This window comes from Petaurus breviceps, unplaced genomic scaffold (assembly GCF_028583685.1).
Source record: "Petaurus breviceps papuanus isolate PSGF00001 unplaced genomic scaffold, PetGlider_PUasm1.0 98, whole genome shotgun sequence".
Lineage (NCBI taxonomy): Eukaryota > Metazoa > Chordata > Mammalia > Diprotodontia > Petauridae > Petaurus > Petaurus breviceps.
The window spans coordinates 18,979,955-18,994,130 of NW_027187460.1; the positions used below are offsets into that span (position 1 = coordinate 18,979,955).

Genomic DNA, 14,176 nt, shown 5'->3' on the forward strand with positions numbered 1-14,176 from the left:
CTCTGTTCACATAATTATGAAGTTTTAGAGGTAGAATATGAACCCAATTCCAAATCCAACATCATTTCCATATTAACACAATAACTTTAATCATTATTGCTTTCCTTCATTTGTAAAATGAGGTTCATTCTGGGTTTGTGGATTTTACTCTTCTATGACCTATCATAAAAATGTCATCCTTTAGATGAAATTCATAAAGAGAATCACCGATACTATAGGGCTATGGGGAGTGAGTGTCAAGACTGTGGAGGAGACTACAACAATCTAAAAAGCTTAAGTGATTGAGTCACAACTTAGGACATATTAGTGAACAAATTCAGAATCATAAATCAGATAAATCAGGTCTGTGCTCAGATAACAAGACTACATGCAATCCCATGCTCCCATTCAAAGATTTAAGCAAAAGATTTCCCTATGTAGAAACATATTTCTGAAATGTGCCTATAATGATTCTCCATCTCAGTTCAGAGTGCTCTTTTAAGTTAAGCACTTACAGTCTCTCAAACAGTTACAAATGACACCAGTAAGATTCACATCAAAGTCAAACATACAATGCATCATCTATAATTTAAAAACAAAACAGAATATTACATGTAAGATATAACTTTTAACAAAAGGTAGGCTAAAACTTAGATAAAAATACTTTCAACTATAGTTCTGAGTATTCCTAAGTATAGAAGTACAGATTCTGATGGTTTTCACCTGAAAATATCATTTCCCAAATACACAGCCACAGCAATATTGTTATAGAACTGCACATAACATGACTACTTTTTTGCGGTTTGTTTTATTGCTTATATGTGAATCACACAGTATATCTTTATATTTCATGAAACTGGATTCATTACATTTAGTACAGAATATGCTAGCATGAATAAAACAAGATAAAAAAGTCTCATTTCCATATCTATAAAAGCAAGATGAGACTTACTTCTGGAAATGGGGCTTACTTTATCTTGGACTAACAAGCAGAATTTACTATTAATACAAGACACAGTAAGTTCAGAAAAATTTAAAAGCAAAGCTCAAGCATATACAAAATTCACTGGACTGCAAGTGACAGTCAAACTTTAATGAAACAAGTACCAGGTACTAAAGGCCAAGCGTATATACTGTATAAAACCGTTCAAGAAGAATGAAATGATACAAAACAACTGTGTAAATTAAAATAGAATACTTAACAGTTTATTTGACTTAATACCTACAGAAAAAAATCAACACAATCAGATGGTGGACAAATTCCATACTCTCAGTCTCCAAAAGCCTAAGACACACATACAAATGCATCTGTGGTGCTCCTATAACACAAGAAATAAATCAAAGAAAATATCCATTCTTAGAACTTACAGTCAACAGAGTCAGGTCGGTAATCAAGGATGTACAGGAAGCTACTGTGGTTAAACCAAGGAAAACTCAAATCAACAATTTATGAACAGATTAAGAGAAAGATGCAATAAAAGCAAATTACATTTCCCAGGGTACATGCAATCAAGACATGCAGTAAACTTAAAATTTCCCGAAAGAAAATATGTACAGCAGTTTGTATATTGCATGAGTGCAAATGAAAATACATTCTTAATTTCTTATTTTCATAGATTATTAAATTATATTTCTTTTTTCCATACAAAAGCACACAGTGTTAATTTATAAAATGACATCCGAGTGGATGATGATTGTTCTGCATTCTGTCCCCCCATTTAGATTCTTAAAAAAAGGAATGTAGGTCAAAAAATATCTTACCTTAAAATTAAAATCAAAGTGGGAAAACAGGACAAAAGTAGGCATATTGATGCAAAGATTCTTGTTTGAACAGAGTGTCAAGCTGTAGCAGCAAAAACCCCCCAAAATATAACAGACAGGCTATTTTGTTGTCTACAACTGTGACCACCCTGTTAACTGGAAAACAGTTAGTTTTGAGAACATTCCATCTTGTTTCAATGTGTCATTTCATAGGTTTAACTGATCACAACATGGAACATGCACTACTATACTTCCAAAAAGCATCAAGGGAAACCATTATTTGGTTTATATATTTAAAAGATTTACAGTGACTTTGCTTATACTTCTTCATTTTTCCTGTTTCAAGCAGAGCCTAAATAATACACACAAATTCACATGAACACTTTATTACAATTTTCTAAACGAAAATATTAAGTTCCTTTTAGCTTTTGAGATGCTTATGCTGCTTCATGTAAATGGCAATGTAGGCTGAAAAATCTTCCACTCAAGGTACTGGACTGTGGAACAGATGATTTTTAATCTTCTGAAGAGAATTTCAAAACGGACCATGAAGAAAAAAAGTGTTTATTAACACCTAGTGCCAAGGAATTCACCAAAATACATATCATTTTAAGAAAATACTATCAAAAGCATGTCAGTATGCACAAACTGTAGCACTGATATTAGCAGACATATAAACCTATGAAATTCAGCACATTTGTTCTCTAAAACCACAAGGTAGTCTAAGGTAATTCTAAAAAAAAACCCAGATATACATGGGTATATTTGGTTCAAATCTTACAAAATGAACTTAAAATCAACATTTAGGAATGTTGAAACTATAGGACTGATTAAAAAATAATCAATATGTAAAATGGTACTGAAAATTTAACTTAATATACTATTTAGAGAAATGCATAGGATTCTCATTTTTTTTGTATTTATGAATTCACAAGTGAACAATTAACTTCTTAAAAATGTCCTTCTATACTAAATATATCTCTCTCAATTAATGGAGCCACAGCAAAATATGAATGCAATTTCAAAGCATGGCCCATAAACTATATAATACATCTATGATGTGAAAAATATTGCACAGTTTGGTGCTCTATGAGGAAGCTTCACAGTTCTCAAGCAAAACAGTTAAACTTTTAGCAAAAAAACACAGTATAGTAGTACCAGATTTGTAAAAGTATGTTATTTTTTAGATCACTATCACACAAATGTTATTTGTTACTGTGAATAAGCAATGGTGGTTTTTTACAACTTATTCTAAAGCACAGGAGAAAAACCACCAAATATGAGACTCCAGGATTGCAAGCAAATGTATTTCTTTGCTATTCTATGTAACAATAAACTAAAGCCATTCTTGCTAAAACTGTTCTGTATAAGCTTATGAAATATACCATATATATTCTGTATGTTTGTAAATGCCCATTAAAGATTTGAAAAAAATAAAAACTTGCTTCTGAAATAAGCATTTATGAAAAGTTTAAAATGTGCTATAGAACATGAAAAAAAATCTCACTTGCTCAACTTTCAAAACCGATAGGGAATTCAAACAAATTGACAATGATAAATCTGTATGCTCCAATGTACTTAAGAGAATACAGTTTAAACGTCTAATTTGCTCTGGCGATCAATCAATTGGTTCAACTTTAGTTCCATAATTGTTCTGAATAAATATGTTAACTTGGATGAAGCAAATTAACCCTAAAAACTGATTTTAGCCTTGATTTTCAACTTTAAACTAAATATGATTCAGCAGACTCCATAAGACTCAATACACACAGAGATCTGGAAACTTCATCTCATAAACTGGGACAGACTGGTACTGGGCATGTCCAGATGTAAAGGTCAGTGTTCCTGATGGACTTGGAGGTGGACTGTAAAAGGAAAAAAGGCATCAGCAGCAGGTATTAGTTTTCTTTTTTTCAGAGAATTCTATTTTCAAACACATCCATCACTGACATCGTCTTCCCAGTTAGCTTAGAGGTGATTTAATGTTTGCCAGAAAAAAAAAGATGGTATTACCCAACTTATACTAAATTTCAGTTCTAATATTCAAGTCTAAACACTTGATAATTTAAAAGCCACTGTACACTGAGTATACCAGATTAGGATTGAAGAATGACTTATGTTTAAAAAAAAATGACATTTTGGTTTGCTGAGCTTTAGCCAATACTGGAGCAGATGCATTATTTACTAGACAATGAGATTTTAAGATTACTTATTCCACTTAAGCCATAAAATTAAGTTGGTCCTTTAACAACTACGAGAATGTCTGCCATAGAAGAGCAAGAAAAGGGCAATGGAAAATATAGGAATATGGCTATTATGCAAAGTAGGAATATATGGAAAATGTCAAGAAAGGATAAATGAGCAACAAAACAAAACTGCTGAACTTCTATTACAGACTAACTAGCATGTAGTTTGTAATTTCAAAGAATTCTGGAATGCTATAAGACCTTAAAAAACTACATAAGGTATGCAGAAGTTGTGCTGTATAGCACCTAGAAGGATGAGACAATAGTTCCAACCAAGGTCACACTTCTGACACATACTCAATCTGAAATTAACTAAAAGGAAGTTAAACTTAAGTTGATTTTCTCGTGTTAAGTAATATCTCCCCTATTCTGTGCTTGAGCACTTGATTTTCTGGAATCCCACTGTGTGGAAAAATGAGATAACACATGTAAAACACTGCAAACTCATGAATCTGGGTTGTTAGCTAGACCTTTTCGCTTTGTGGTATTTGCAGATTTCATAAGCATGCCATGTATATCAAAGAAACATAAACTATCAAAAGTAGATACAAAAGGTATTTAAGAATTCTGGGCTATTTAGCATAAGAGCAAACAGGTTTACACATCACAACAGGGAGTATGACAAAGTAATATGAATCATAAATTCTACAATTTTATTTCTTTCCCCTCAATCTAAGGACACACTAATCAATTGGTAATATCTATGTGGTGCTAATTTATTTCCCTTACATCTTTTTTCCAACTGATTTGGGGTTCACTGCTGTGGTTATCTATAAGTGAATACATGCTGCAAGAAATCTATTTATATTAAATTAAGATTTTTGTATATATCCAATAGATCAAGTCACTGCTACTATTTAAGCTCAAGGTCAGTCACCAGTTAGCTCAACTGTACTTTATTTTGGCACAAGCACACAAGCACTATTTTAAAATGGTACATTTCAGAAGTTTGTGGGTAAACAGACAACATGTTAAAGAACAAAGTAAAAGTTAAAATAAACAAGTTCTGACTGGTACACCAATTAAGATCTAGATAAGGTACTGTTCTTGAAAAATAAGTTATTTGAATCACAATATTTACTCTGAACATGCTGAATTGAAGCCCTGCAGTGGATATAATGTGGCACTATGGTCTTTGGTAACAATCACCTTTTACAACCTACTGAGAGTCCCCTAAGCCTTTTCAATAAGCAAAAAATTAAAAAAACAAAAATCACAGAGGCAATCTCTAGAAATCAGCTGGTTTGTTTCTTCAGGACAACAATTTTGTACATTAGACAGTGGGACAGTGGAATGGAGAAAAGAAATATTCACTCTAGAAGAAAATGCTGACTTTCGTTCCTTAAATGTTGTTACCACAACTGTTTAAAATCAGTCTGCCATAATTTATCTCAAAGAAGAATTAGTCAATCCCATCAAGGTTTTACATTCATAAATCCTTACCGTATGGTAAGCTCCAGTATTTGTGCAAGTCTGTCATGAAGAAAATTTGCCTATGAGGGGAAAAAGAATAATGGAGAAAAGAACATTAAATATGCTAAATAGAAGTAAATATTTTCCAATGATTTGCATTATTAAGACTAATACAAAACAATAATATTTAGTCACTAAGCTCATCAGTCAAAATGTTGATTTGTCAATGATGAATCACTGAGGTTTCCAAAATCTTTTCTGGTTTCTCTACATATACAGGTATTGTAACATTCAGCACGACTGTGAGTCAATGTAACTTGAGCATTATTTAACCCAACCAGAATAAAGAAATAACCAAATCCAAACTTTACAATGGTCAGTAATAAGCTGATGAGTATCCAGAGAAGGGCAATCAGGAAGGTACAGAGCTCTGTCATCATGTGAGGACTGGTTGAAGTAACTTAAATTATTTAGCTTAGAAAACAGAAGACTTAATGGAAACATGATAGCTATTTTCTAGAATGTGAAAGGCTATCAAGGGGTATAGTGCTGCAGAATAAAGTGTTGAACTTGCAGACAGGAAGACCTGGGGTTTGAAATCTTACCTCCAATACTGTGTGCTCATGGCCGTGAGTAACTTAACCTCTCTCAGTTTTCTTATCTGTAAAATATTACCTATAGTACCTACACCACAGTGTTATTAGGAAATACATTATCTACCATATAAATGTTTTAATGATAACAACTTATTATGCTTGGTCCCACAAGACACAACTAGGAGCAATGGTTATGATTTGGAAAGAGGCAAATTTAACCTTACTATAGGGAAAACTTCACTAAAAGTATAAAAGTGGAAATGGCTATCTTGTGATGTTGACAATTTCCTCCAAAATAGTGGCAACTGAGCAAAGGCTGCGTAACTACTTATCAGGGATATTGTAAAAAGAATTCTTGTTTGGGTATGGATTTGACAATGTAGCCTCTGAATTAAATTTCAATTTTAATTCTGTAAATTAAACTACAGTAATATCAGTCAAATAAAATCTTCATAATTGATGTGTATAAAGCCTAACGTAGAAGTGAATTACTACATGAAAATATAAGTTGCTTTCACTAAAGAGGTTTAAAGTAAAAGAAATATAATTAGGAAATTTCCTTTCCTTTCCTCCTTTTAAGTATGCAGTAACTTCAAGAAAGTCAATTAAAATATATTAGAAAGAATATTTGGTCAGGAATCAGGTGACCTGAATTCTAGTCAAGTAAAAAGTTCCAGTCTAGTCTATGTAAAAAATTAGCTACATTACTTTAAGCAAGTTATGTGACCTTATCAGGATTCAATTACCTTAAGTCTATCTAGAAGGGACTTTAGAGATCATCTTGTATAACCTCTATTTTTCAATTAAGAAACTGAGACCCAAAGAGGTCAGTAAATTGGAGAAAGTCTCATATAAAATACAGAACAAGTGATTTGAACACTAACATTCTAACTATATATTCACTGTTCTCTCACCACACATAGTACCTGGCACATAATACGCATTTTATATTTGCTTATTTAAGTATACCATGTTGATTCTAATTAATCTGTAATATCAATGGTTTGTACTACATAATGTATAACATTCCTATGATCTACAAATGTTTAAAATTTAGGGGCATTTTGCATAGCTAAATTCCATTCTAACAGGAATATTCATGATATAAAAGTAAAAATACACATTTCATGAAATAAAAATGAAACATAAATTCAAATCTGCTTGATCTATGCACGCAACAATTTCGTGTTGCAATTTGATGTCTCAAATACTCATCTTCTTTTGTTTTGGTTCAGTCGTTCAGTAGTGTCTGATTCTTTGCTCCCCATGAACTATATGTATAACACACCAGGTCCTTCTATCCACCATTATCTCTCAAAGTCTGTTCAAATTCATGTTCTTTGTTTCCATGACATTATCTGTCCATCTAATCCTCTGCTGTCCCTTTACTTTTTGTCTTTAATCCTTTCCAACATCAGGGGCTTTTCCAATGAGCACCATCTTCTCATTATGTGGCCAAAATATTTAAGCTTCAATATTTGTCCTTCCAAAGAAGTCTGAATTAATTTCTTTAAGTATTGACTAATTTGATCTCTTTGCTGTCCAAGGAATTCTCAGAAGTTTTCTCTAGCACCACAATTTGAAAGCATCAATTCTGTAGGACTCAGATTTCCTTACAGTTCAACTCTTATAGCCATACAGTGCTACTGGAAAAATCACAGCTTTAACTATATGGACATTTGTTGGCAAGGTGATATCTATGCTTTTTACTATGCTGTCTGGATTTGCTATAGCTTTCTTTCCAAGGAGTGTCTTTTAATTTCATGGCTGAAGTCACTATCTGCAGTGATGTTTGAGCTCAAGAATAGAAAATCTGATATTGCTTCCATCTCTTCTCTCTCTAACAAGAAGTGAGGGGACCAGTTGCCAAGATCTTAGATTTTTTGATGTTAACTTTCAAGACAGTTTTTACAACTCCTTTTTCATCCTCATCAAAAGGCTTTTCAATACTCATATGGATCTGCAATCTCATCAAATGAGATGGTTTCTTCAGTGAAGCACATTATAGTCTATACATGTAATTCTTGTCTAGGTTCCCCGATTTTTCCTGGCATTGTGAGGGTACCAATGGAGCACTATCATTGTTCACCTTCCAAAATTCCTTTATGACATCTTTAATTCTGGTTTTTTTCAGTCTAGCATTATTTATGTGTGTGTGTGTGTGCATTTGTGTACATACACGTATAAATCTACACGTACATACACATACACACCCCCCTTCACTTCTCAATTTCTCTCTAAATAATATTCATTTTTGTTTCTTTAGAGACAGCTGTCTTCCGTTCACTGTCATGAAACAATGTAGTATTTTTTTAAAAAGAACTTTTGTTTTCATGAGAAACACAAGGTCATTAAAGAAGCACTACAATTTCCTGGAAGTAATCTAGCCCATTCTCTTGTTCAACTATGGGTTCAACTCACTGTCCATCTGTACTGTTTGCCTCAGATATACATATTGAGGGACAAACTCTTTAACAGTGGTTCTTACTCTGAATTTCACAGTCCCCTGGGTGTCCACAGCTAGATTTCAGGGAATTTAGATTTCAATTACTTAAAAACAGTTTTCTGAGCAGTCAACCACAGGCTTTACCAGACTGCCAAAGGGGTGCATGATAAAAAAAAAAACTAGTTTAAGAACCCTTGCATAGGTCAACATGAACACTAAAATCTGGGCAACAGATACTCTTTTTATCAAACTGTTCTTTCTAGTTTGGACGGAGAACAAACTCCTTTAAGATGTCTTCCTAAAGGCTCTGCAACATTGCAGGAGGAGCTTAATGTAAGAAACACAATGTTATCCATAAATGGGAGCATTTGAGGTACACCTCACTATTCACAAAAACTTGATCTCCATCGCTGCAGTGGCAAACACCACTGGCAGTATGTATTTTGTATTTTGCTTCACCTGATGTTTATGATCAGAGGGTCACTCTTACTGTTGCATCTTCCAAGGAATTTTGAGTGATTTTGATGTACAGAAAGAAGACATCTTTGTAAAAGTGCCAGTATGGTGGTATTTTGTTATGCCAAACCACAGACTTCTTGTAATCAAAAATCAATAAGCAAAATGGGCTCTACATCTTTCTGTTAACTGTTAAATAGTAAAAGGTATGGCCCAATGTAAAATATTACTTGTAAAAGTCTCTTTGTTCAGTATTAATATGCTCAGTGAGGATACCCTCAGTTCATGTATAAATAACTCTCAAAGATTTCGTGCAGATAGAAGAGGAGGCATATGATTCAGTAGTTAGTGAAGTTCTCTAGCTCACTTTTCCTCCGTATTAAGTACTGCAATTTTCTCCATGGTTCTTGTATCTTTTCTTCAGAAACACTGAATATCACTCACTCAATGTCCTCACAATTTTCATCTATAGCACAGATGTCCTCTATACATACGTGATCCAATCTAGTTGATTTTTTCATCTTTGTTCTCATTAATACCTTTTCTACTATTTTATAAACACATTCAAGACTATGAAGTTAGAGCCAATGTGAAGTGTTACCTCTGGCCTTGATGGAGAAAACAGACTGATTTTTAAAAATCTTTACCACTTTTCTTCTGTTTATAATTCTCTTTCCATTTTCACTCTGAAATGCCCTATGGGGATCACTTTACTTAGTGGGATATTTTGTCAAGTTTTCTTTAAATAGTTTTTTTTGTCTCCACTATATTACGAAATTATCTGTCTTATCTTTCTTCATAAGATTTTAGAAATGAGCTTATATTTTTAACTTGGTGTTACCTTTGGCAGCCTTCTCTCTGGCAAATAGGTCAGGTGTTTGTTATAACAGGCAACTTCTGGACTCATAAGTCTCTTTTTGGTAATTAATTTGCATTTCTTAAGTTTCTACATAAATCAGCATTGATATAATTTCTGCTATTTCCAGATTTTGATTTTTCATTTGTTTTTAGGGTTGTTTCGATTCTACAACCACATTTTTCTCATTATTTTCTCATTTTCAAAACTAATAGTGATCTGTGAGATGATGATTCAATAACAAGTTCTTTTTCCTACCAAAATTAGAACATACTTTGTTCTTCTTGATATTGCTTGGATTTGGCATTTCCAACACCAACCAAATTCTTAGATCGAAGATAATGTTAATCATCTATAGGCATGAAGTTTCTGTACAAATCTTTGATCTTTCTCATTCCTAATTGTTTGTTTTTCTCCATCCTCATCTTTGCATTGAAGTCATCAAGTATTAGATAATATGTCAATTAGATAATATATCAATGATAATGCCAATTTAATTTAGAGGATGTTATCAAGAGTTTAACAGAATTTCACCATTTCATCTCTGGCAATGTTAATATAAGCAATATCAACAATATGTTTCCTTTCACTTAGCTGCAACTATTTATTTTTTATTCCATTAATAATAAGAATATACTCTAATAATACACCCAATCATGGGTTACTTACAAGGGTATCACATTTGGTGTGCCAATAACAAAATTAAAATTTATTGACAGATTATGTGATTCTTAGCATCCTCTTCTACCATAACAGCAGAAGTCAAGTGGGCTACACAGGAGAGAGGGTCATTTTAATTGTGTGTTATTTGGTTGGGCTGACAAAATCCCAAGGGGGGAAAAAAGTCATCCATGAAATCCTACTCTGATGTCAAACTCTGCAACATAATATGGAAGTGTGGATATGTTAAAAACCTCCCTTTTAGTTAAATTGAGAATATTAAGAAGTAATATTTTCTCCAGGTTAAATTCTTTTCAGACTTTTCCTATTTAAAAATGCAAACAAGGCTTTTTTCAGGGAATGTATTAAGAATGATAGCCAACCATAACACTTATCTAGAGAAGATCATATATTTTGCACTCCCCATCCTCCCTCACCCCCAAGTGACTGGTACCAAGATCACCTAAGGGCAGTGTTCTTGTTTGCATTTAAGGATTAATATACTGATCAAAGGGAAGAAAGATTTGACCCCTTGAGATCAAGGAAGGAATTAAATAGGGACTATTCTGGAATGCTAATCCAAACAGTATTTTAATTTATTACAACCTTTTACTTGTTCAAGATTCCTAAAAATGTTAGCTCACATGTTTGGGACTTGGGTTAGAAAGTCATGTCTAGGGGCGGCCAGGTAGCACAGCAAGTAAGAGCACCTGCTCCAGTGTTGAGAAGACCTGGAGATCGAATCCCGGGCTCAGACACTTAGCACCCACCCAGAAACACCTGGCCGTGTAACCTTGAGCAAGTTACTTAACCCCAATTGCTTAGGGGCGGCCAGGTGGCTCAGCGAGTAAGAGTACCGGCTCCAGTGTTGGGACGACCTGGAGATCGAATCCCGGGCTCAGACACTCAGCACCACACCCAGAAATAACTGGCCATGTAACCTTGAGCAAGTTACTTAACCCTGATTGCTTAAAAAAAAAAAAAAGTCATTCTAAGAACAAGGTGGGGAGAAGGGGTTCAGGTAGGTTATGCCAGTTAGGACATTTCTCTCTCTAGGAGAGACATATAAGATGAAATAAAGTTATTTTTGGCAGACTTGGGTCTAAAAAACACAAAAGTATATGCTTATTAATATTTTCTTTCTTCAGCATAGGTGATCTTTTTTTCCTGAAGATTACAACAGCAGAGGCCCAAACTAGGTGACTGTGTAAAGGCACACCACCAACAAGCTGGCTGATTGGTGATGCTTTTTTGAGGAGCTATGGCAACCTAACACAATGCACTACTGTATGACTATTTATTGGCAGAGCTCTTATAGAATGGGGTCTATTTCCTGGTGTTTTGTCCACCTATCCAGAGTTTAAGAATTCATTTAGGAAATAATTTTTTTTACAAGAGAAAGTAAGTTCACAAATCATCAAATATAACAATATAGTTGGCATATCATTTATCCCCAAATGAATCAAGATTGAGAAACAAGCTTGCATTTTGCTCTTTGGGCATCCTTCATTAGGCTTTGCATCTTCTTTTGTGAAGTCTTTATGTTATACCTCTAGGAGGTATTAAATAAAACTTCAAGCAGACTTAAGTTTCTCTGCAGTTTCAATAGTTCCATTTGGAATTTATCACTTGCATTTTTATTGAATATTATTTAAAAAAATAAAAACTACTTGGGACCTGATTATTTAATAAAAACAACATTCTGCCATGCCAAACCACATGAGTGCTCACTTTGGATTCACACTGTGCTGCGATTTCTTCAAAAGGTGCTTTCTGAAATTTCTCTATCACAAGACGTCTCTTCTCTTTTTCTTGTTCTTCCATTCCATTGGTATCTTTAAAAATATGAAAACGGATTAAGAACTTTTAATAGCAATACATTTCCCCAAATGTATTCCCCCAAACCCCAAATGATTTATATGACTAGGGTAAAAAGCTACACTGATGTAAAAGTTGGGGCTGAGATAAAAGGATGACATACATAACATACTTGAAATTTCTAGCTGAGCGCAACCTAAGCATAGAAACATATTTTAGAAAGGCTATTAAATGAAATAGTAGACTAAGAATAAGGAGACTTGGATGATAAAACTTCACCTGTTTCATGCTGACATTTTTGGTCTCTAGGTACAAAATGCACAGACATTTACATACAATTATAATCCAACAGATCTGTGATCTCAGAGATGTGCTCTCCCCTCCACCAATGTAGATGGCAACTCATCCCCACTTCTCATTCTGTGGGACTTTCCCTTAAATCCTCCATGGAGATCAAATGACCATGCTGTGGAGCCTTTACATTAGATTTTTTGACATTGCAAAGGTTATTTGTAGACTAACCAAATTAGTGATGAATTTTTTGACCACTGTAACTGAATCTATATATTGTTATGCTTCACCATGCAGGTTAAGTTTTTATATTAGTTTTAAAAGTAATAATAATAGCTAATAATAGTGATTTTTTCAAGTTGTTTTTCAGTCCTGTCTGCCTCTCTGTGACCCCATTTGGGATTTTCTTGGCAGAGATACTGGAATGGTTTGCCATTTCCTTCTACAACTCATTTTACAGATGAGGAAACAGGTTTAAGTGATTAGTGCAGGGTCATACAGCTAGTAAGTATCTGAAGTCAAATTTGAACTCAGGAAGAGGAGTCTTCCTGGCTACAGGTCTGCATTCTCTCCACTGTGCCACCTCTGTGTCCCAATAATAATTTAATGATAGCTTGCATTCAGATAATGCTTTCAGTTTGCAAAGTGCTTAGACCAATAGGATTTCATTTTATCCTCAATAACCCTAGAAAGTAGGTTTTTCTTATTTTCATTTTACAAATGAGAAAAATGAGACAGGCAGCAGTCAAGTATACTTGTAAGTATACTCCATTAAGCACTGATTAAAAAAAATTCATTAGTTTTGAATAGAAAACTTAAAATGTATTAATGCATTATAGTTTTTCATTCCTTAAGGGATGCTAAACCTAATTTAATCTTTCCTGAATTATTTGGGGTCCTCATTAATCTACACTGTATGATATTTAATACAATGATATCCTTAGAAACTAATGTGGCATGAAGGACTATTTATTCCCTTGTGCCTCTTTTTTCTTCTCTCCCCCAATATTCGCTATTTCTTCTATGTATTCAGTTCCTACAGGCAGTTAGGTGACACAGCAGATAGAGTGCTAGGCCTGAAGTCAGGATGACTCATCTTCATCAGTTCAGATCTAGCCTCAGAAACTTACTAGCTATATGACCCTAGCCAAGTCACTTAACCCTGTTTGCCTTAGTTTCCTCATCTGTAAAATGATGTGAAGAAGAAAATGGCAAACCACTCCAGTATTTTTGCCAAGAAAACCTCAAACAGGGTCATGAAGAGTCAGACACGACTGAAAAAACAATCCAGTCCTTACTGCTTCTAAAGCTATTAATGTTCATTCATAGTTCATCATCTCACTCTGATGATATCTTCTGAAGACTGCAGGAATGGACCTTGGTACCACTGGGTTTTTTTTTTCCCCCAGAGACCTGTTTTTATTTGCTCACAGAATCATGACTTTGCTACAAAGTTGTCAAAAGTCTGACTCAGTAAGTGGTAGCTTACTTACACCCAGTGTGGTATAATAAAAGGAATGCTAAACTTAACAGGTGTATTTAGCCAGGGTCAAATTCAAACCTTATATGTGTTAGTTGTATTATCATGGGCAAGTAACTATAAGCTTCAACTTTCTGTTACATAAAATAGAGATAATAATTTATCCCCACTATT

At 33.9% G+C, this 14,176-nt stretch overlaps 1 protein-coding gene across 3 annotated transcripts in view; it reads right to left on the reverse strand.

Moving 5' to 3' along the window:
- Window positions 1-1,159: 1,159 nt before the first annotated feature.
- The window catches only part of EFR3A (EFR3 homolog A), a 168,384-nt gene continuing 155,367 nt past the window's right edge, over window positions 1,160-14,176 (reverse strand). For all 3 annotated transcript variants that reach the window (XM_069081054.1, XM_069081052.1, XM_069081053.1), the window contains 3 exons: window positions 12,145-12,248; window positions 5,430-5,479; window positions 1,160-3,605 (listed from right to left, as the gene is read on the reverse strand). In XM_069081054.1, coding sequence (XP_068937155.1) covers window positions 3,500-3,605; window positions 5,430-5,479; window positions 12,145-12,248 — 260 coding nt within the window. In that variant the 3' untranslated portion in view covers window positions 1,160-3,499. The remainder of the gene's footprint in view (window positions 3,606-5,429; window positions 5,480-12,144; window positions 12,249-14,176) is intronic.